This window comes from Jaculus jaculus, chromosome 9 (genome assembly GCF_020740685.1).
Source record: "Jaculus jaculus isolate mJacJac1 chromosome 9, mJacJac1.mat.Y.cur, whole genome shotgun sequence".
In the NCBI taxonomy this organism is placed as follows: domain Eukaryota; kingdom Metazoa; phylum Chordata; class Mammalia; order Rodentia; family Dipodidae; genus Jaculus; species Jaculus jaculus.
The window spans coordinates 70,692,563-70,717,031 of NC_059110.1; the positions used below are offsets into that span (position 1 = coordinate 70,692,563).

The 24,469-nt window shown below is 38.7% G+C and overlaps 1 protein-coding gene and 1 pseudogene across 6 annotated transcripts in view; one reads left to right on the forward strand and one right to left on the reverse strand.

The window, feature by feature from the left end:
* Wrn (WRN RecQ like helicase) overlaps window positions 1-24,469 on the reverse strand; it is a 179,887-nt gene that overhangs the window by 66,416 nt on the left and 89,002 nt on the right. For all 6 annotated transcript variants that reach the window (XM_045158705.1, XM_045158707.1, XM_045158706.1 and 3 more), the window contains exons 17-19: window positions 20,643-20,749; window positions 8,142-8,329; window positions 2,697-2,871 (exon numbers count right to left, since the gene is read on the reverse strand). In XM_045158705.1, coding sequence (XP_045014640.1) covers window positions 2,697-2,871; window positions 8,142-8,329; window positions 20,643-20,749 — 470 coding nt within the window. The remainder of the gene's footprint in view (window positions 1-2,696; window positions 2,872-8,141; window positions 8,330-20,642; window positions 20,750-24,469) is intronic.
* On the forward strand, window positions 8,626-9,266 carry LOC123463422 (annotated as a pseudogene).

The window sequence follows — 24,469 nt, forward strand, 5'->3', positions numbered from 1 at the left end:
TTTAAAATATTTAATTGATTATTTATTTGAGAGAGAGCGAGAAAGAGGCAGACAGAAAGAATAGGTGTATCAGGGCCTTCAGCCATTGCAAATGAACTCTAGATGCATGTGTCACCTTGTGCATCTGGGTGGGTACTAGGGAACTGAACCTAGGTCCTTAGGTTTCACAGCGAAGCACCTTAACCACTAAGCCATCTCTCCTACTCTTAAGATTTTTTTTAATGCTAAATAAAGCTTTTGGGCTGGAGAGATGGCTTAGCAGTTAAGTGCTTGCCTGTGAAGCCTAAGGACCCCGGTTCGAGGCTCGGTTCCCCAGGTCCCACGTTAGCCAGATGCACAAGGGGGCACACGCATCTGGAGTTTGTTTGCAGAGGCTGGAAGCCCTGGCGCGCCCATTCTCTCTCTCTCTCCCTCTATCTGTCTTTCTCTCTGTCTGTCGCTCTCAAATTAAAAAAAAAAAAATTTTTTTTAAATAAAGCTTTTGTATTGGCATGAACTTTCAGACATCCTTGCCTAATGACAGAGTATCATATTCTAACGTTATTTTAAGGTAGAAGTTTTTCATTAAAGATTATAAAGTGAAATGCATTTAGTTCTTAATTTTTATGGGAATAAAACTGTTGGAATACTTAATTATGAAAAAACTATACTTAGATAACATTTAGATGATTGCAGTAGAACCTGCAAATTTTACAGCTGGCCAGCCAAGCCAAATATACCAACTATTGCAATGGTGGCAGGTCTGTTATGGAAAAAAAAAAAACAGTTGCTTTCTCTGATTGGACTTGAGGTCTGCTCCACAGGAGGAAATTTTTGCCTGGTACTGAAAACCTAGTGAAAAGCCTATGGCTTGGGAAAGCTTAAACCCTAGAAGGGAAATACTGCTGTTGTCTGGCTAAATGGATATATTATGGCCACCAAATTGCCATTTAAACATTTATGTTTATGTCCATATATTAATACTACTCTCACTTGTGCTTAGAGAAGCTTCTTTTCACATGGTGTTTGCTTAAAACTCACCACCATGCTGAGAAGAAGGGACATTGGAAAGTTCAGGACATGTCTATCAAACCCTTCAAGGTTTAGGAACCATTGAAGAAGAGGTGACAGAAAGAATGTCAGAGCCAAAGGAAGGGGAGGACTGTTTACAGTGCTGTCATCTAGGCCCAACATGGCTTTGATATTCATTACCTAACAGTGGCCAAAGGTACCTACACAAGGCCTGCATAATAGAAGGAAAATTGAATGATGACATCAAAATAGAAGAGAGATGTTTGGAAAGGAGGGATTCAATGAAGGAGGACTTGGGAGGGGGAAATAAGAAGGGTGGTAATAGAGGATTATGATCATGGTATACTGCTTACATTTAAGGAAGTTGTCAATAAAATTTCAAAAATAAAAAAAGCTTAAAGATTCAGTACTAAGAGGTAACAAATTTTATCAGACAATTTTCAATGAATTCGGATAAAACACCTAAACATTTATAATTACTGCTCCTTCTATGGAAAGAACAGATACTGTTAGGCAAGCATGTGCTGCAGTGTAGCTATATAGACAGCAAATACACAGCAGCAACAGTAAAGGTGAAATTGTTTTGTGCATCACTGGCATGAGGTGGGTAACACTGACCTGTCACAGCAAAGGCTGGATAGGGAGAAAACTGTCTAAGGTAAAGTTCAGTTCATTCTGAAAGTGAGCTATGCCATAGGCTTAGGGTGACTGTGTGGTTGTGATATTGACACTGTCAAGTTGTGGCTTCAGACCTATGCATGTAACTTGAAATCACACCTCCCTAGATATCCTCTATGACATTTAAGCAGGCCAATCATTACAGGGAACTCAATGATAGTACCTAACATAACTTTACTATCCTTCCCTTCTTCAGTTTCTCCTTCTGAAATCAATCCTTAATGCTGCCAATTATTCTTCGGGACTCCAACATGTTAACTGTGGAGGTTTGTTTGTACGTATGTACGTGCATATGTATGTCTGTATATATGTATGTATGTATGTATGGATGGATGGATGGATGTAAATACATACATATGTGTATGGCACTAGGGATCAAACCCTAAGCACTAAGATATATCTCAAGGTCAGTAATTTTCAAACTACTCTGTGGCATTCTATGAATTACGAGATACCAAGATGTAAAAGATAGACAGACTCATGGACCCCCTTTCCTTCATGTCAACTCAAACCAGAATTATTCTACTTTCATCTGCTTTACCTGTTAGATACAATTTCATTTAAATTAAAAAAAAATCTAAGACTAATGTCAGAAAAAAAACTACAGGAATATGGTGGCAAGGCCAATCCACTTCTTTGCAAGTTTCAATGCCGTCAAAAGCTGGTCAAATACCATATTCACCTTTCTTCCTGTGAGTAACATTTCTTTATGGCCTCTTTAGTGTGCCATTCCTGCACCTTAATGTCTTTCTACCCATAATTTCCTGACTCCAGTATTCTGTCTCTATTAATCTTTCCTGGAATTTCATAATCAATTCCTTTACTTATCACCTGCTGCTTTGGTAAGCCATATAAGTTTCTTTTATTCACATGTTCAGACTCTACTCAAATAGTATTTTTCTACTGAATAGGTACAAAAATATTCAATAAAAATTTGTTAAATGAACATTGAAAAGTATCTGTATTTTGTATGGGACATCCAGATTACTGAAGATCAATCCTCATACCTGAATTTCATCTCTCATGAATCTATGATGAACATTTTTCCTTGTGTTACAGCTCAGGCCTGCATGGTATGCTTCACAGGCTAGCTTCAGCTTTTTAAGTTCACCAGTAACTTGTTCTGTCATTTTTCTAGAAGGGCAATAAATGATAGTTGGGCCTTCAAATTCCCACACAGAACTGTAAATAGAAGAGAAAGAGAAAAATAAACCACACATATGTATGCTTCAGACTAGTTTGGGTTTTAATTCTTTTTTTCTACTAAGTAAAAGACAAAAAGGAGACAGCATATTAAAAAAAAAAAGAACAATATTAACAGCAATGATTTAACTCCATGAAATCTAAAATATCATGGAAATCAAATGTAAAAAGAAATTATGTTATCTCAACCTTGGATTCAATTTTGGCTCAAAGTTAAAACCAAAAACCCATTTGAGAAAAAATGGTTCAAAAAACTTACAGTTATTGATATAAATTCCTTTGGGAAGAATTAATAATTAGTCTTTATTTGTAAAAAGAAGTAGGAGAATAATTTTACTGACACATGAAAGACACAATTCTTATTTGCTATATGAACATAAAACTGAGTTTCTAGCTGGGCGTGGTGGCGCACACCTTTAACCCCAGCACTCAGGAGACAGAGGTAGAAGGATTGCCATGAGTTTGAGGCCACACTGAGACTACAGAGTGACTTCCAGGTCAGCCTGAGCTAGAGTGAGACCCTACCTCGACAAAGCAAAAAAAAAAAAAAAGACTGAGTTTCTATACTAAAAAAGCAAAAATATTCTGTTTTCTTAAGCTATTTTAATATGAACTAGAGGGCATTAGCAAAAAGTCCATCAAACAATGTAATGTACAGGCAATAATAAAGTGAACACCTCCTTCTGTCATAGTACAGTCAGGAGCTAGAACATTATGAGTATCCCTGAGTCCCACAGGCTACAAGCTTTCATTTTAAAACTTTTCAGAAAGTTTTACCCATAATACACACTGTAGCAGGCCACCAATGCTAGGTGTTCAATAAGCACATCTTGTATTTTATTTAGTGGATATGCATTTATTCAACACTTTCCAACTTCAAACACTCCAACTTACTTAAGTTGGATAAAATCATGTAACTCACTTTGAACAACAAAATGTGAGGAATGTGTTCTCTTCAGGGAGAATCATTCAGAGCGAGTACATAATTAATTCCCCTGTAACAGAAGCTTAGTAGGAGGTTACAGAGTAGAGCAAAAGTTTTTGTTTTTTCTTTAATAATGCTGAAATATCACTATCATAGTTCAAGGAAATATTTACTAATAACACTGAGGTTATTAATGTCATAGAAACCAGCATTTGTTAAAATGTGTTGTAGAAACTTGTGCTTATTTACTAAAAAATAAGCAATAATTTTCAGAGTAGTTAATGTCTCAAATATTGATTTACATGAAAGTAAACATTTATGCTGATTCAATCAATATCAAAACACTAGCATTGAGCCAGGCATGGTGATGCACACCTTTAATCCCAGCACTCGGGAGGCAGAGGTAGGAGGATCACCATGAGACGACATAGTTAATTCCAGGTCAGCCTGGGCCAAAGTGAGACCCTATCTTGAAAAACCAAAAAAAAAAAAAAAAAAAAACCCACTAGCATCTAAAACTGCTGTGCAAGAAAGGAGGCCTGATGCCTGATTCACCCATGTAAACAGTTGAGCATGACTATACACTCCTGCACCACCGGTCCTGTGGAAAACAAGTAAGAGAGAATCACATGAGCTTGGAGGCCAGTGTGACCAAGAATAGCAGCTCTGAGGGACTGCAGAGATGGGTCAGTGGTAATGGCACTTGCCTAAAGCCTAACAACCTGAGTTTGATTCCTCAGTACCCACATAAAGCCAGATGCACAAGGTGGAGCATGCATCTGGAGTTCGTTTGCAGTGGCTGGAGGCCCTGGCACACCCATATTCATTCTCTCTCTCTCTCCTCTCTCTCTCTCTCTCACTCTCTCTCTCTCTCTCTCTCTCTCTGTTAGGCATGGTGGTGTGCACCTTTAATCCCAGTACTCAGGAAGCAGAGATAGAAGGCCAGCCTGAGACTGCATAGTTAATTCCCGGTCAGCCTGACCAAGAGCAAGACTCAACCTCAAAAAATCAAAATAATAATATTATTTTTAATAATAATAATTGCAACTCCAGATTCAGTGAGAGATCCTATCTCGAGCAAACTTGCGGATGAGCCACAGAGGAGGATATTCTCCTCTGACCTCCATACACATATGTATGTGGCCCATGTACCTACCCACACACACCACACCATAAAAGATAGTTTATTTTAAATAAATACACCCTTTCCTTGCATGTTAATTTTAGGAATCTATAATATTTGCATACCAAAAGATAAATATATATAAATATCCAGGACAAAGGAATAATAGGGAAAGAGAAACTAGGATGGTGCAAACATCTCCATTCCCAGTACTCTGGAAACTGTGGAAAAGGGATTGAGCCTTCCAAATCAGGTTAGGCTGCAGAGCTAATCTTTGTGCCAAAAAATGTTCATCATTATATGCAACCATGCTATGTAGTAAACAGCTAAAAATATCAAATGGTATAAAACCTTTAGAAATACTATACCAAAGATACTAAAATCTGAATAAAGTAGGCAATAATGTAACTGCCAAGACTACTGAAATCAACTTTTGATTGTCACCACATGGGCTCCCATATAAAAAAATTTATAGAACCAGGCTAGGGAGATGGCTGAGTGGTGAAAGGTTTGTGTTTGCAAAACCTGCCAACCTGGGTTTGATTCCCCAGTACCCATGTAAAGCCAGATGAGCAAAGTGGCACATGTATCTGGAGTCTGCAGTGGCAAGATACCCTAGTGTATCCATTCTCTCATTCTTTCTCTCTTCAAATAAATAAAAGTGTGTTTAAAACTTTACATTAATCGGGCTGGAGAGATGGCTTAGCGGTTAAGCGCTTGCCTATGAAGCCTAAGGACCCCAGTTCGAGGCTCGGTTTCCCGGGTCCCATGTTAGCCAGATGCACAAGGGGGCGCACGCGTCTGGAGTTCGTTTGCAGAGGCTGGAAGCCCTGGTGTGCCCATTCTCTCTCTCCCTCTATCTGTCTTTCTCTCTGTGTCTGTTGCTCTCAAATAAATAAATAAATAAATAAATAAACTTTACAATAATCAACTCTAATGGAGTAAAAAAGCATACAATTTAGGGCTGGAGAGATGTCATAGTGGTTAAGGTGTTTGCCTTCAAAGCCAAAGGACCCAGGTTCAAGTTCCTAGGACCCACATAAGGCAGATGCACAAGGTGGTGCATGTGCCTGGAGTTTATCTGCATAACTAGAAGCCCTAGAACACCCATTTTCTCTCTCTTTCTGTCTCTCTCTCTATCAAATAAATAAAATAAAATAAATTTTTTAAATTTATTTTTTGAGATAGGGTCCCAAATAGGCCAGGTTGGCCTCAAACATGCTATGTGGCTGAGGCTGATCATGAACTCCTGATCTTTCTGCCTCCCTCTCCCCAGGGCTGGGACTACAGGCAAGTATCACCACTCATAGCTACAAAGTTCTGTTTTTAGTATAAAAAATATAGGATGCATTACTTTGCCAAGTGACTTGCATGCCTTTAGTCCTAGCACTTGGAGGCAGAGGTAGGAAGATCGCTGTGTTCAAGGCCAGCCTGAGACTACACAGCAAATTCCAGGTCAGCCTGGACTAGAGTGAGACTCTACTTCGAAAACCAAAAAAGGGATGGGGGTCATGACAACATAAACCAACTAGACTGGCACATTCATGACATAACCAGATGGGAATACAACCAATTTCCAGTGTGTTCATACATTAAAGTTCCCAATAATTTTTTTTTAAAGAGGGGGTGGGGAAAGCAACATTTTCAAAAGAAAAGAGGGTTACTACAAGAAAAACCAGGACATTGAGAAAATATGAATTGAAAGCATAAAAGAGCAGGGTAGGCAATGAGTCTGACTGAGAAACTTCTTATCCAGAACAAACTCCTCTTCACAGGAGAGGTTTTCCTTTAGAATGGAAGGAAGCTGAGGCACAGTGAAAGCAAAGATATCCCCAAGAGGCCAAACACATAGTATATTCACTATATTCTTATTTTACTCTGAGTAAACAGAACTAAGCCAATAGTTTATTACTTAAATTGTTCCTTCAAGTCCTTAAGTATAACCATGGAGTTTCCTGCTCCAGGACTCAACTTATTTTCATCCTTTCTGAAAGAAAACACTAATGACACTTTTTAAACTTGCATTTGCAGCCAGGCGTGGTGGCACACGCCTTTAATCCCAGCACTCAGGAAGCAGGGGTAGTAGGTGGTTCACTGGGAGTTCAAGGCCACCCTCAGACTATATAGTGAATTCCAGGTCAGCCTGAACTACAGTGAGATCTCACCTTGCATTATCTTGGGTTTGTTTTATGTTTGAACTAGAAGGAGAAACATTATTTTAGTGTGTTTGGACCAAGAACAACATTTCATACTATGAAAGATTTTTTACTAAGCAGACAAACCAGAGAATAAACTATGCTAAAAGTTTTTAGCATATAAAATATATTTAACAAAACATAAAAGTTCTAATAACAGTTTCTTCATCAGTAAGATAAAGATTTGTAGCTTAGTAAGAAGTTTCAAGATTTAACAACTCACATGTAAGAACCACCTAGGGTAAACCCTCAAAATATGATACAGGCCCCATCATGTTTACAAGAATAATCTTATAAAAAATACTAAAATATATTTTAAACACTATGAAATCAGTAAAACTAAAGTAAATCATACAAGTTAACTAGATGGAATTCACATAAAAGGATAATTTTTTTTTTATTTATGTACTTGTAAATTGTTAAGAGTCAACAATATATAACATTGTAATATCAGATAAGATGGTTCCTGGTTTCAAAATATGCTTTATTCTCATCCACTAAATTGATTATATAGTATTACCCTTGACTTTGTTAGAACCAGAATGCCTCCATTTTTGAGCTTTGATTGCCATTTTACAATGCAGGAGCTTCTGGTTCTCAGAAGTGGCCCAGGCTACCTATCTCAATCGCAAAACAATGTCTGAATTTTTATTTCTCTGAAATGGCCCCCATCTTCTTTCTAGTTGTTATTTCCCTGAAATAGCCCAGACCCTGAAAAAGAAAAATTCCAATAACCCCACAGCTTCTATAAATCCTGTCTATAAGAGAAGATGGTCTTGACCTGCGTGGCCAGAGCCCTTCTCAGGCTTTCCCAAATAAAGCCTATCTCTGCTATTGAAATTTCCTCTCATTTTGTTTACAGCTCCTTCCCTGCTTTGTCCTAACAGACTTCCTAACAGATCAATATATTCAACATGTCATGGAAGAAAATAGTTTTAAAGTAAAATAAAATCACTTACTTAAATAGAAGAGAGTTAGCAAAATTTATCAGCCATTAAATCCTTACCTTGTTTTTTTGACAAGAAATGGCTTTATATCCTCAATGATGTTCCCTGTTTTTCGTCCAACTTCTAAATATAGATTTGGTCGATCAAAACCTGTACAGGTAATCTGTGGGTTTTTCAGGTTTAAGCAACGTATAATGTCTTCCTGGATCGAAGAACTTGCAGTAGCAGTGAGTGCAACTATTGGAACCTGAATGAAGCAAAATTGATTTTTTTAAGGGAAAAACTCATTAATTTCTATAGCTTTTTCACAAATACACATTGCAGTACAAGATATGTCAAAAATACAACTTTAAAATGATTGCTTGGGGTTTGGTTTTCTAAGTAAGTGTTTTTTTTTGTTGTTGTTTTTTTTTTTTTTTTTTTTTTTTTTGGTCCAGAGGATGGAATCCCGGACCTTGGGCATGTTATATGAGTATTCTTCAAGTAAGCTATATCCATTGCTTAAAAAAAGAATTATCCTCTCTTTCCAGCTAGTTCTGAGCAATGGGCATCTCTCGGGACAACTGGCACAAGCAAGACCGGGGGCAAGAGAAAGCCCTACCACAAGAAGCGGAAGTATGAGCTGGGTCATCCTGCTGCCAACAATAAGACTGGCCTCGTCGCATACACACAGTCCATGTTCGAGGAGGCAATAAGAAGTACTGGGCCCTGAGACTGGATGTGGGGAACTCCTCCTGGGGCTCTGAGTGTTATACTCGCAAAACGAGGATAATCGATGTGGTCTACAATGCATCCAATAATGAGCTGGTCCGCACCAAGACCTGGTGAAGAACTGCATTGTGCTCATTGACAGCACACCGTACCGACAGTGGTACGAGTCCCACTACACACTGCCCCTGGGCCACAAGAAGGGGGCCAAGCTGACTCCTGAGGAGGAAGAGATTTTTAACAAAAAACAATCAAAGAAAATTCAAAAGAAATACGATGAAAGGAAAAAGAATGCCAAAATCAGCCCTCTTCTGGAGGAACAGTTTCAGCAGGGCAAGCTTCTGGCCTGCATTGCATCAAGACCTGGCCAGTGTGGCAGAGCAGATGGCTATGTGCTAGAGGGCAAGGAGCTGGAGTTCTATCTGAGGAAGATCAAAGCCCGGAAAGGCAAATAAAACCATCCTTAGTCCATGTAACAAAGGTGTTTATTGTTTAAAAAAATATATCCTTGAATATTTGCAAGATTGGGTCTCACTCTAGCCCAGGCTGAGCTGGAACTCACTCTGTAGTCAGTCCCAGGCTGGCCTAGAACTCATAGCAATGTTACCATCTCTGCCTCTCCAGTGCTGCCACCACAGCTGGCTTCACCATTAAAAAAAAAATACTTGCTACTTTTTCTCAGCCTTCTAAATATTTACATTTTAAAATCAGAAGCTGTACCGGGTGTGGTAGCACACGCCTTTAATCCCAGCACTCAAGAGGCAGAGGTAGGAGGATCGCCATGAGTTCTAGAACAGCCTGAGATTGCATAGTGAATTCCAGGTCAGCCTAGGCCAGAGCAATACCCTACCTCGAAAAACCAAAAAAAAAAAAAAAAAAAAAAAAGGAATCAGAAGCTGTGGTGGTTTGAATATAAATGGCCCCATAGCCTCAGCTAATTTTTGATTAAGGTGAAGGCTTGCTAGAGGAGGTGTCACAGGGGGTAGATTTGGAGTCCAGCCCTCAGGTGTATGTTCAGATCCAGCTCATTTTTGCTGGTGCTGGCTGTGTGTAGAGAGGCAGCGTGAGCTCTGGCTGTTTGATGAAGTGAGCCAGCTTCTTCTACCACAAGAAGCTACCCCTGGAATCTGAAAGCCTGAAATAAACCCTTTTCTTCCCATAACTACAACAAAAGGTATTTGAATAAAATGCTAAACCCCTAAGGTTCCCAATGCAATTTATCTTGTCTTAACAAATTAAGTCTACTTACTAGTCACCTACCTTTTGGTGCTGATATAAGCAAGGAGCATTTGTGCTTTGTGTTGTTAATAATGTATGACTCACAAATTATAAGTTCTGAAAGGGGATTATTTGTTAATAATCTATCCATATAAAGCAATTCATCTTTTCTTCTTGAGGGAGTTGTCACATATCAATTACATTGTTTCCTATGGCTTCTCATACTTAAATGCAAAGCTGCCAGTACTCTTGGATAACCTCTCTCCAATTTCACTGAGTTGATCAATGGCATACTGAATAAAAATAAGAAATGTATTATTAACTGATTTCTTAAGCAGCCAAGTAGTGTTTTATCTGGTCTTGTAAAAACCTCTTGACTGAATAGCAGCCACAGCAGAAGCCTCAGCAGATAACAGGAAACACATGAATATTTTCTGGATATCAAAATACCTCCCATAAAATTGTGTTTCCTGTTTTTGCCCTGATTACTATGGGGAGTTACACTCAACTATGCTAGTGTTTCATTATCAGAAGAAAAGGAAGTAGTAAAAGTTATTCCTAAATCATGAGCACTGCCAAGAACATAATTTTTTTCAAAAAAAATATTTTGTGACCTGTAATAGACACAGGAAACAAGATCCTTATTAAAAAAACTAAAATTAAAATACATAAAGAAAAAATTAAAAAGAGAAAGGATTAGGGAGAAGATTCAATGTTTAAAGTGCATGTTGCATCAGCATGAGTACTAAGTTGGATCCCAGCACCCACATGAAAGTGTATAACCCCAAAGCTGGGGAAGAGAAGACAACCCAGGGCTTGCTGGCAAGCTAGTTTAAGTCACTCTGAGTGCAGTGAGAGAGCCTGTCTCAAAAAATAAGGTGAAGAATAAGAAGACGCTCAAAGTCTATGTCTGATCTACAAACACACATGCCAACACACATGTGGACATGAATATGTACATGCTCACACACCACATATACATACATATGGAGAAATGGGAAACGAAGAGGAGGGCTGAGAAGACAGCTCAGTTAATAAAGTGCTTGCCACACAAGCATGAGGACCTGAGTTTGGATACCCAGAACCCAAATAAAAGGAGGACACAACACACATCTGTGGTCCTTTTTCCAACAGCCTGAAAAAAAAAAAAAAGAAAGAAAGAAAAAGAAAATTGGTACAACTTTACTCCAATATTCTCAAAAGTCATAGCTAAGGGCCGGAGAGATGGTTTAGTGGTTAAGGCGTTTGACTGCGAAGCCTAAGGACCCAGGTTCAATTCCCCAGTACCCATGTAAGGCATTTGCACAAGGTGGCACATGCATCCAGAGTTTGTTTGCAGTGGCTAGAGGCCTTGGCATGCTCATTAATGTTCTCTCTCTCTCAAGTAAATAAATAAAATAAAGTACTTTTTTTTTTAAAAAAAAGTCATTGCTAAGAATGTCACTCAACAACCAGAAAATAACATGAAGTAATATAATTTATAAAAATTAAGCTGAGCATGGTGGCACATGCCTTTAACCCCAGTTCTCTGGAGGCAGAGGTAGAAAGATTGCCATGAGTTCAAGGCCACCCTGAGACTACATAGTGAATCCCTTGTCAGCCTGGGCCAGAGTGAGACCCTACCTCGAAAAGCCAAAAGAAATTTTTAAAAGTTAAACAATAATTGTTAACATTAAAAATAAAGAAACCTATCTCTTTGAAGTGTGAGGTACTCTATGAGGTTAAAAATCTATAAACAAGGATGAGGCTTGGGAAGGTTATGAGAAGGGTAACCATCCATCTTTGTTTACCAAGCCACTCCCAGGTAGTTTTTTCTTGTAGTCACAGCATAATTATTAAAAGTCCAAACTGTTTAACTTCCAGAGGAAAACTGGTTAGATGGTAAAATATACTGCAGCCTACTTATAACAGAATCATGGTTCAAGGAATTTGTATTTTAGGTTGGCAAGTCTTTTTTCCCCATTGGTAATGGACATTTTTTTTTTCTTTTTTACAAAATAAGCAACAATATCCACATTAATCTTCTGACACCATAAATTTAGGTACAGCTTAATCGTATACTTCATGATACAAAGACCAAAAGAATTCTAAGTGTTTACAAACTTGGGTCATGCTGATGATTCTAACTCTTTATTCTATAATATATGCAGATTTTATTCTTTCATTTCCTCATTCCAAACTATTATTGAGTGTCTTCTATTTACTGAACATTTTTCTTTTTCTTTTCCTTTTTTTTCATTTTTTTTGTTTGTTTGTTTTTCGAGGGAGGGTTTCACTCAAGCTCAAGCCAACCTAGAATTTACTATGTAATCTCACGGTGGCCTCGAACTCATGGCCATCCTCCTACCTCTGCCTTCCAAGTGCTGGGATTAAAGGTGTGTGCCACCACACCCTGCTACTTACTGAACTTTTTTTTTTTTTTTGGTTTATTTACTTATTTTGAGAGCGACAGATAGACAGGGGCAGAGAGAGAGAGAGAGAATGGGAGTGCCAGGGCCTCCAGCCACTGCAAATGAACTCCAGACATGTGCACCCCCTTGCATATCTTAGCTATCATGGGTCTGGGGAACCGAGCCTTGAACCAGGGTCCTTAGGCTTCAAAGGCAAGCGCTTAACTGCTAAGCCATCTCTCCAGCCCTTACTGAACTTTTTGATGGGTCCTGTAGACAAAGTCATGGAAAGAATGTACAAGTCTCACAGACTTCATCTTCCTTCCATTTGACTTTTTTGTTTGTTTGTGTGTTTTCGAGGCAGGGTCTCACTCTACTCAGGCTGACCTGGAATTCACTATCTAGTCTCAGGGTGGCCTCGAACTCACAGAGATCCTCCTACCCCTGCCTCCCACGTGCTGGGATTAAAAGTGTATGCTACCACGCCCAGCCTTCCATTTGAAAAAGAGAATTTTAGCAGTATATGGAACTTTCAGCCTGATTTCTCTTACTCTAGGATCAGTTTTGTGATTCTCTACAAATAGAAATCTTTGTGCCAAATTGTTTACAGTGAATTATTTACTATCTTAGACATATTGCAACAATATGCTGTGAAGCATTTCAGGTTTACAGCAGTTGTCCCCATGTAACTGTAATTAGAAAAATAACACCAAGAACAGAGAGAAACATGATTCCCTTACAACCACCAGGTGGCATTTCTCACCACTTAGCTAATGCAGTGTATTCTAGAAAATGCCAGAGGAAAAGTTTCCCAGCCATGGTTTGACAGACATCCTTACTAGGCACTCAACCGAAGGAATAAACTATGGTTAATCACTGGAAGAAATGAAAGTAATTCTATGACATCACAGTCAGACAAAATAAAAGATTTAATTCCACCTGAGAAGCATTCAAGAACTGCAAAACACATTTAAAGCTCCTTTAATACAATCCTTCTAGAATGAAATGTCTAGGAAAAGATTAAGAAAGCAATCTTCTTAGTTGCCAAAAGCTTACTGTAAACCATTCCAAATTAATGGAGCTCAGCCTTTCAGGGTACTGTGTCTAGTGACTTTCACCATAGACTTTCTTCTGTTTCTATCACAGTTCTACTAACACTATCCACATTCCTGAATTCCTTGTACCACTCTATAGAACATATATTTTGGGTACTATTGCATATTATTTATAGGGATGGATCTAAATCCTGTTTTATGCTTCTTACAAATCATTTGCTCAAGAAATTACAACAGTATCTTATGGTACAGCTAAGCTATTCACTGCCCAAATCTGATATGGGAAAGTTAATTCTCAGCTTTCTAGTCAGAATTCATTCATTCACCCAATTAAGGAGGATTTACTATAAATCAGTTCATGTCCTAGATTATGTAAACCAAAATAATTAGAACTCCTTCTTATGGCTTAGATATGAATTGTCTCCCGAAAAGGCTGAGTCCATAACTAGTGATCCAATCACTGAGAAGAGACTGGATCATGAGGGTTCTAGTCTGATCAAGGGTTTACTCTAGTGATGGCATTATTGAGAGATGATGAAAACTTTCATATAGGAGCCTAGCTGAAGAAAGTAAGCCATCAGAGGTATGTTCATAGGTACTGTTTCCTGTTCAGGGCCCTCTTCCCCCTACTTCCTGGCTGCCACAAGACTAAAAAGCTTCCTCTGCCAAACACTCTTGCCACCATTATGTCCTGCCTACCAGAGATTCACAGCAACTGAACAAGCCAACCATAGATAGAAACCTTTGAAACTGCAAGACAAAATACATGTTCTCTCCCTTTATACTGTCTCTCTGAAGTACTTTTCACGGTGATGAAAAACTGACAAATAACCCTACCCACAAGGTGTATCCTAAATAGTGATTCATAAACAATAGACAAAATATAAAGCAGAGATATTCACTGTTTAAAAAAACAGCAAAGGTTTATATAAGCAATATTTAACATGGGGTGTGGGGAGAGGGTTGATGTGAGATTTCAAATATGACAAAGTAGTATTTCCAACAGGACTTAACAGAAGTCAGGGAGCCCAACACATGAATTAACCTGTGTGAGAAAAAAGTATTCAGGGAATCAGCAGCGGCAAAAGCCCTGGTGCAGAAGCATGATTACATGTTCCATGCCCAGCAACCAGGGTGTGGCCAGAAAGCAGAGAGAAGAGGATGAGGTCAAAGAGAAAATAGAAGATTAGATTACATAAAACTCAGCAAGACATGGTAACAGTTTTAGTGAAATAACCACTACTAGAGGGCTTTCAGCAGAAGATATGATGTTTCAGGCAGATTTTAGAAGTATCACAATGGATGCTTGTGCTAGAAGACTGGAGAAAGGAAAGAGCTAGGGCAGCCCATGTGAAAGGACATGGAGGCTTAAAGTACGGAAATGGCAAGAACCAAGACAGAAGCAGTTTACAGTCTGTGACCATTTAATATAGTCAGTCCTATATGTAAACAGAACCACAAGGTTTAGAGTCTGTGACCTTTTAATATATAGTTCTGTGTATAAAAAGAATCACAAGGTGTCCTTATTATTTCAACACGGTGGAGAGTGACAAAAAGAGAAAAGCTCCCAGGCATGGAGACACACACTTGTAATCTCAGCATTTAGGAGGCTGAGGCAGGAGGATCTCAAGGTTATTTCAGATCAAGCTACATAGTAACAATCAATCTCAAAACAAAATCAATTTTCCTGACTAGTACCTACCATCTACTTAGTTTACCCAGAAAAGATGCTTAAATCACTAAAAGACTTGAATGAAATTCCAGAAAGTTTGGATGGACCTTAGAATTGCCTCTAAACAAAATGGTAGAAATTAAGGGAAAAACAAGACAGGCGTGGAAAGATTATGAGGAAGTCAGTTTGGAATAGATAAATTCAAGATGCCTATTAGTAATCTAAGCAGGAAATTCTTCAGTAGGCAACTGTGTTTGTATATTCATATAACCTAAAATATACTAGAAAACATTCAATTTATATTTGGTGAAATGGCTAAAACAAAGAAAAATAGTGATAATATCAAATGTTGGTAAAGAGGCAGAGAAACTGAATCACTTACATACTGGTGGTATTAATTCAAATTAATATCACCAAAAATTTGAGGGTTCTCAGTATATATTTGGCATTTAAAATTGTATGTCTGAGGTTGAGATAACCTAGTAGGTAAAGCATTTGCTTTGCCAGCATGAGGATCAGAGTTCAATCCCCAGCACTTAAGTAAAAATGTCAGGAGTGATGGTGTACACCTGTGATCCCAGTGCTAATGAGGCAGAGAAAAGCAACTGAATGAAGTACTGTCACATGCATGGACCTCAATCCACTTTAGTTTAATTCTCCTTCAATATATAAGTACTAGTTGTATCATTTGAGGTTCTGATTATCATTGTTGTTGGTTTGTTGTGTTTGCTTAGCATCTGCCCCAACCAAACCTTTATGAAAAAAAAAAATTGGAGGCTGGAGAGATGGTTCTGAGGTTAAAGGCACTCACTTGAAAAACCTTGAAAGCCTAGGGTCAGTTCCCCAGTACCCACATAAGCCAGGAGCACAAAAAGGCACACGCATCTGGAGTTCATTTGCCCATACTCTCCAACCACCACCCCCCACTCTGCTTATAAATAAAAATTTAAAAAAAGAAGTTTTCAGATGGCTCTCAATGTACACTGACAGCAATATTAATGAATAATGAAGCTAAACTAGACAATATTAGCAACAGAATAAGAATACCTAACATTTTTTCTGGGTTTATTCATTCAACTGTGAAATATTGGGTTCAGAAGTCACAAAGTCTTTCTACTACTAGGAGTATCTAAATAGAAGCCATCTTTGTTTACTCACTCAATATTAATACATTCAACTACAGACTACCCAGAAATAGACCTGTACAAATATATTTAATGATTTTGAACAAAAACAAAATAGCATCAAAAGATGAAAAGGTAGCCACTTCAGATCAAATCGCTATCAAGAGAACAAAAAAAAGATAATACAAACCTCATACTTATACAAAACTAAACTCAAAATGGATCTTAAACCTAAATTTAAAACATAAAAATCTTAGGACAAACAGCAAAATCAAATCTTCAAACTATAAAACTAGGGTTAGAGAGATGGCTTAGCAGTTAAGGTACTTGCCTACAAAGACAAAGGACCTAGGTTTGATTCTCCAGGACCCACATAAGCCAGATGCACAAGATGGTGCATGCATCTGGAGTTTGTTTGCAGTAGCTAGATACCCTACTGTGCCCATCTTCTTTTTCTCTCTCTCATAAATAAAATAAAAATAAAATATTTAAACCTGGGCATGATGCCTTTAATCCCAGCACTTGGGAGGCAGAGGTAGGAAGTAGGAGGAGTGCTATGAGTTCAAGGCCACTCCTGAGACAACATAGTGAATTCCAGGTCAGCCTGGAGACCCTACTTCAAAAAAAAACAGGAACATAATCCATAAAAAAATCAATAAATTTTAAAAAATTTTTTTTGTTTTATTTATTTTTATTTATTTATTTGAGAGTGAGAGAGAGAGGAGCAAATAGACAGAGAGAGAGAGAATAGGCGCACCAGGGCCTCCAGCCACTGCAAACGAACTCCAGACGTGTGCACCCCCTTGTGCATCTGGTTAACGTGGGTCTTGGGGAATCGAGCCTCAAACCGGGGTCCTCAGGCTTCACAGGCAAGCGCTTAACCGCTAAGCCATCTCTCCAGCCCAATAAATTTGGTTTTATCAGAACTAAAGACTGCTTGCTCCTTGAAATATAATGTAAAAATGATAAATGATAAGCTACAAGTTAGAAGGAAACCTTCATATGACAAATATCCACTAAGGACTCATATTTACAATATATCTTAAAATTTTTAAAACTTGATAGAAAAAATTAAAAACTCACTTCAATTAAAGCAGGTACTTCACCATAAAGGTAAGTTACTATACAAAAATATGTTCACCACCACCAGCTATCAGAGAAATGCAAGTTAAAAAACACAAGATATCACTCCACACCTGTCAAAATGACTATAATAAAACAAACTGGTAACACAAGTAGTGACAAGGATAAGAAAGAAAACTATGGGCAGAACAGTGCTAAGTCAACAGAGCCTGACGGTGCAGCCTGGAAGACGGTATTGCAGGTCCCTAAAAACGAGAGCGACAGTACAGAACACAGCCTGTAGCTCCTAGAAGTCTGTCCTGCTTGTCCTACTTCTAGGACTCTCTCCTCAACAAATTCTGGCAACTGCCAATTTCTATTCTGTATCGTTACCTACAGCCGAGCCTCTGTGGTACAGATTACACAAGGCCTGAGTCATCTGGGAGTGAGGCTTGCTGGTCTTTGAGGAGACAACACAGAAAAGAATATGATTTTACCAGACATAAGGGGATCATATCCTCCATTATGGCTCATTCTTGGATTATCAGAATTACCGTAAGATTCTGATGAACTACCGTGTCACCTGACTATTTCACTACAGAACTCTGCTGAGCACCATTGCAGAAGCAAACTTGTCCCTGGCTGGGCCATGAATGTAAGTATATTGCATAACACTCCAGACACTGCACCAGAATACAGTGTGCGACTGCTTGTGCCCAGCACCACTGGAACTTTTTTTTTTTTTTAATTTTTAATTTATTTATTTGAGAGCGACAGACACAGAGATAAAGACAGATAGAGGGAGAGAGAGAGAATGGGCGCGCCAGGGCTTCCAGCCTCTGCAAACGAACTCCAGACGCGTGCGCCCCCTTGTGCATCTGGCTAACGTGGGACCTGGGGAACCGAGCCTCAAACCGGGGTCCTTAGGCTTCACAGGCAAGCGCTTAACCGCTAAGCCATCTCTCCAGCCCACCACTGGAACTTTTGGATCTAAGTCTCCTGGGCACCCCACTCTGATCTCTGCGTTCAGAGACCCAAGACCATCTACCAGTGTTCAAAGTTGCCTTATGAGTAGCCAGATATTATAAATGTCATATTCCTAGCTTCATATTGTGTTATAGTCATGCAAGGCTAATTACCATATGATAATCTAGGTGAAAGAGAGAAAACTTCCCTATACATTCTTTACAATTCCCTGTGAATCTGTATTTTTCCAAATAAAATGCTGGGCTGGAGAGATGGCTCAGCAGTTACGTATGCATGAAGGCCTCTGGTGGCCAGAGAACACACGAGATGAAATCTTCAGAGCCTATGTAAACAGCTCATTATGCACACATGTCTGTGACTCCAGTTCTCTGGAGCAGCAAAGACCAGAGAATTGCTAGGGCTAGTGAACTGCAAGCCCCAGTATCATAAGAGACTCCCTTGGCAAGGAAAAAATAGTCAGGTGAGTGATGGAGGTTTACATCCATCCTCTGGTTGGTTACATCCTCTGGCAAACCCACAGGGCACCAGAAGCCAGAACAGGGTACTGCATCAACACACAAGTGCACACACCACACATAATTAAAATATAAATAGAAAAAATAAAATGCTACCAATACTGTGTTTTTAACCTATCCACGTAAATATGCTATTCATGTGGGGTGTTCATGTAAAAATGTGCTACTCTGGATAATTGTGGAAAGAAATAGAATTCTAACACTAATAGCTTTAAAACAAAATCCTACGCTGGAGAGATGGCTTAGCAGTTAAACACTTGCCTATAAAGCCTAAGGACTCTGGTTTGAGGCTCCAGTCCCCAGGACCCATGTTAGCCAGATGCACAAGGGGGCGTACGTGTCTGGAGTTCCTTTGCAGTGGCTAGAGGCCCTGGCACGCCCATTCTTTCTCTCTCCCAACCCCCGCCTCTGCCTCTTTCTCTCTGTCTGTCACTCTCAAGTAAATAAATAAAACAAATTTTTAAAAAATCCCATGAGGGCTAGAGAGATGGCTTAGCAGTTAAGGTGCTTGCCTGTAAAGCCTAGAAAGCAGGTTGAATTCCCCAGTACCCACATAAAATAGATGTACATCTTGGCACATGCATCTGGAGTTCATGTGCAGTAGCTAGAGGCTCTGGCATGTCCATTCTCGCTCTCTCTAGTAAATAAAAATAAAGTACTTTAAAAATCCCATTAGAAAACTTCAATTTCTAGGTCTTCAATATGATGTAAGAAGTGGTAACAATGCCACACCCCAGAGCAAAAGGATATGTGAGCAGTCACTAAGGAGACACTGCTCTAAAGAACTGTCTATAAACTATTATAAACAGGACAACATGGCCACAGCCCGTTTTGCAATGGCCCATGAGTAACTACATTTTCAAAGTAATGTTTAAAGAGTGAAAGAAAGAAACAGGTGAGAAAGACATAATATATCCTCCCCATGGTTTGACTTTTTCTATTTCAATTACCCATAGTCAACCACAGTCTGAAATATTACATAGAAAATTACAGAAATAGGGCTGGAGAGATGGCTGAGTGGATAAGAAGTTGCTTATGAAGCTTAAGGACCCTGGGTCGAGGCTCCATTCCCCAGGACCCATGTAAGCCAGGTGCACAAGGAGGCGCATGCAATTGGGAGCTCGCTTGCAGTGGCTGGAGGCCCTGGGGCACCCGTTCTCAATCTGCCTCTTTCCTTCTCTGTCTGTCGCTCTCAAATGAGAAATTTTTTAAATTTTTTTTTAAAAGAAAATTAGAGAAATAAACAATTCATGGGAACTAAACTGCATTATATTTGTAGTAATGTGATGAAATTTTATGCTGCCCTCCCAATCCAGCCATTCCATCTTCTTCAAGCAGGAACCATCCCTTGGTCCAGCAAACTCATGCACTGTCTGCTTCCCACCAGGCATCTCAGTTATCCAATCCACAGTCAAGCTGTGGCATCACATATGTTCACATATGCACACCCACATATATCTCTCAATAGACCTACTTAGAAACTGCACTTTATCATGTATATGGAAATACATCGCATAGGTAGGCCGTGTTACTACTATATGTGGTTTCAGGAATCTACAGGGGTCTTAGAACCCATATGCCCTGTCAATAATGAAACTACTGCTATTATTATCTGATCACTTCAGAAAATGGTTGATATAGGTAGTCTTAATAAATTACATACCAATCTTAGAAGGAAGCCAATAGTACAATAAAAAAAATATTTTCCCTGCTTACCTGGAGCTATCTACCCTTTCATAGAGCAGTATTTAGCTTTTTGACATTAGCCAGTCCTGGAAACTGTATTGCTAAATATATCACTTTAGGGCATTAGACTTCGCAAAGCTTACCAATGGGAGTGCTGCCTTTAGGAAGCCTAAAGTCCTGAATGAACTTCTAAAATCATGCCCCCACTCAGAGATACAGTGAGCTTCGTCCACGGCAACAAGTGTAATACCTATGAAAATGAAAAAGATACATGGGGAAAATAAAGTTCAAGAGAGAGAAAGCTCATCTAAATTAACATTTTCTTCACTTAAAATATACATCTTACAAAAAGAATAAGCTAATTAAAATAAAACCCATTCTTTCTCTATCTGTCGCTTTCTCTTTCACTCTGCCTCAAATAGATAAATAAAATAAAATGTTTTCAAAGGGCCCAAAGAGATGGCTCAAAAGTTAAGTCACTTGCCTGGAAAGCCTAAAGACCCAAATTCAATTCCTCTGTACCCAGATGCAAAAGCCAGATAAAGCCAGATGCAAAAGGTGGTGCATGGGTCTGGAGTTTGGTTTCAGTGGCTAAACGCCCTTATTTGCCCATTCTCTCTCTCTCAAATAAATAAATAAATTTGGAAAATAATTTTAAAACTTAACATCAAAACATAAAAAAGGGCTGGAGAGATGGCTTAGCGGTTAAACGCTTGCCTGTGAAGCCTAAGGACCCCGGTTCGAGGCTCGGTTCCCCAGGTCCCACGTTAGCCAGATGCACAAGGGGGCGCACGCGTCTGGAGTTCGTTTGCAGAGGCTGGAAGCCCTGGCGCGCCCATTCTCTCTCTCTCCCTCTATCTGTCTTTCTCTCTGTGTCTGTCGCTCTCAAATAAATAAATTAAAAAAAAAACATAAAAAATAGAAATGATACAAGGTAATGTCAAACATTATTACTAATAGAAGGAGGAAGGATAAAAGGATAAAAAGCATTACAATAAAGGAAATATTTATCTATTAATCAAACAACACATATTTCAGCTTCCATAATCATTCTTCACCACTATTTCTTTGTCCCCCAAACTATCACTTTTAAACCACCTGCAACAATGTCTTAAAAAAAACTGTGCTATATCTCCTTTGGAACAGTCAGTCTTATCTCACAGAACAGCTATCAAAAGAAACACATTTCTACTGAAACTGAGTGCGCTATGCCCAATTGATCACAAATCAGACAGCAAAAAGTTCCTCTGAAATGTCAATATGAGAAGACAAGATGACATCCATGTTGTCATTATGTAGAAAGAAGTAACCCCTATGCTGCCCCACACTATATACATAAAATGAAACAGAATCAACAGTGTATTATAATACATTTTGCAAAAGAGTTTCATTGAATAATTATCCTTCAGGTAGTTCAAAGTAATGACTAGTACTGCCTCTGCCCTTGTTTACCAAAGTAATACTTTCAGGACAAGGCTGATATTTTTTTTTTCCTTTATGTTAGTATTTAATAATGCTTTGTCATGAAAGAGGTAATTAACAACACAAGTTCCAGAGTCAGGTTACCTGGATGTAAAAGCCTGACTCTACAACTTTCCATCCTCACTACCTGAGCAAGTGACAAGTCTTTGCAGTTCTGCTTCCTTAACATGGTTAGTAATAGCACCTAACATGACACTAAAAAGAGATAAATAAAATACTACCATGGTGATTATAATCTGAACCCTTTTTTAGAACAGGTATGATGGCTTACACCCATAATCTCAACATTCAGGTGGCAAAAACAAGAGGATCAGGAGCGCAAGGTCATGTCAGCTACAAAAGTTCTAGGCCAGCTTGAGATACAGGAGACCCAGTCTTAAAAATAAAACAAAAGTGAATCAAGAAACACACCATTATCAGTAATAGACAGATCATCCAAACAGAAACTCAACAGGGAAGTAAGAGAGCTCAACAAAACCACAGAACACTTAGACCTAATGGACATCTACAGAACTTTCCATCCAAAATCCACACACTACACATTCTTCTCAGCAGCCCATGGAACATTCTCTAAAATAGACCATATACTGGGTCACAAAGACTGCATCCACATATTTAGGGAAATTGACATAATTCGCTGCATGATATCAGATCACAATGCTATACTGCTAGAAATCAACAACAAAAAACCCACCAAGAATCTTAACGGCACCAGAAACTGAACAGCACACTGTTAAACAATAAATGGATAGTGGATGAAATAAAAAATGAAGTTGCAAAATACCTGAAATTGAATGACAATGAGAACACATCATACCAAAACTTATAGGACACAATGAAGGCAGTCCTCAGGGGAAAATTCATAGCACTCAATGCCTTCATAAAAAAAGACAGAAAGATCCCAAATCAATAGCTTCACCATCCACCTAAAGGCACTAGAAAAACAAGAAAAACCCAAGCCAAAGAGCTCCAGAAGGAAAGAAATAATTAAAATCAGAGCAGAAATTAATGAATTGGAAACCAAGGAAACAATTAAGCCAATTGACAAAACAAAGAGCTGGTTCTTTGAAAAAATAAACAAGATTGACAAACCTCTGGCCAATTTGATCAAGCAAAAAAAGGAGAGACTCCAAATTAACAAAATTCAAAGTGAAAAAGGAGAGATCACAACAGACATGAGTGAAATCGGCAGAATCATCAGGACTTATTTCAAAAACCTCTACTCCACAAAACTGGAAAATGTGGAGGAGATGGATAAATTCCTGGATGCATGTCATCTACCAAAGCTAAACTCAGAGCAGATTAACCACCTCAATGAACCCATCACACGCATGGAGATTTAAAAAGTAATAAAAAACCTCTCCAAAAAGAAGAGTCCAGGACCAGATGGATTCCCAGCCGAGTTTTATCAAACCTTCATGGAAGAACTCAAACCAATCTTTCTAAAACTGTGCTACACAATTGAAGAACAGGGAAAGCTACCCAATTACTTCTATGAAGCTAGTATCACCCTAATCCCAAAACCAGGCAGAGATGCCGCAAGAAAAGAAAACTACCGGCCTATTTCCCTAATGAACATAGATGGAAAGATCCTCAACAAAATTCTCGCAAACTGAACCCAACAACACATCAAAAGCATTATCCACCTTGACCAAGTGGGATTTATCCCAGGAACACAAGGGGGGGTTCAACATACGAAAATCTGTCAATGTAATACATCACCTAAACAAACTTAAACATAAAAACAACATGATCATTTCGATAGAGGCAGAAAAGGCCTTTGACAAGATACAACATCACTTCATGATCAAAACATTGGAGAGAATCGGCATGGCCGGTTCACATCATAACATAATAAAGGCAATATAAAAAGCTCCAAAGGCCCAAACAATACTTAATGGAGAGAGACTAGAGGAATTCCCATTAAGATCAGGAACAAGACAGGGATGTCCTCTCTCACCTCTGCTTTTCAATATAGTTCTGGAAGTCCTAGCTCAAGCAATAAGACAGGAGAGGGAAATAAAAGGGATACAATTTGGAAAGGAAAATGTTAACTTAGCTCTGTTCGCTGATGACATGATTGTATATGTGAGAGACCCAAGAGACTCCATTCCAAAATTCCTGAAGGCGATTAACTCCTATAGCAAAGGAGCAGGATACAAAATCAATGCACAAAAATCGGTAGCATTTCTATATGCAAATGACAAAGATACAGAAAAAGAAATAAGGGACATAGTCCCATTTTCAATAGCAAGAAAAAAAAAATACCTTGGAATAACGTTAACCAAGGAAGTAAAAGATCTATACAACAAAAATATAAAAACCCCGAAAAAGAAACTGAGGAGGACTTGAGAAGATGGAAAGACCTGCCATGCTCCTGGATAGGCAGAATTAACATTGTGAAGATGACAATCCTATCAAAGGCAATATATAGATTTAACGCAATTCCAATTAAAGTCCCTACAGTGTTCTTCACAGAGATAGAAAA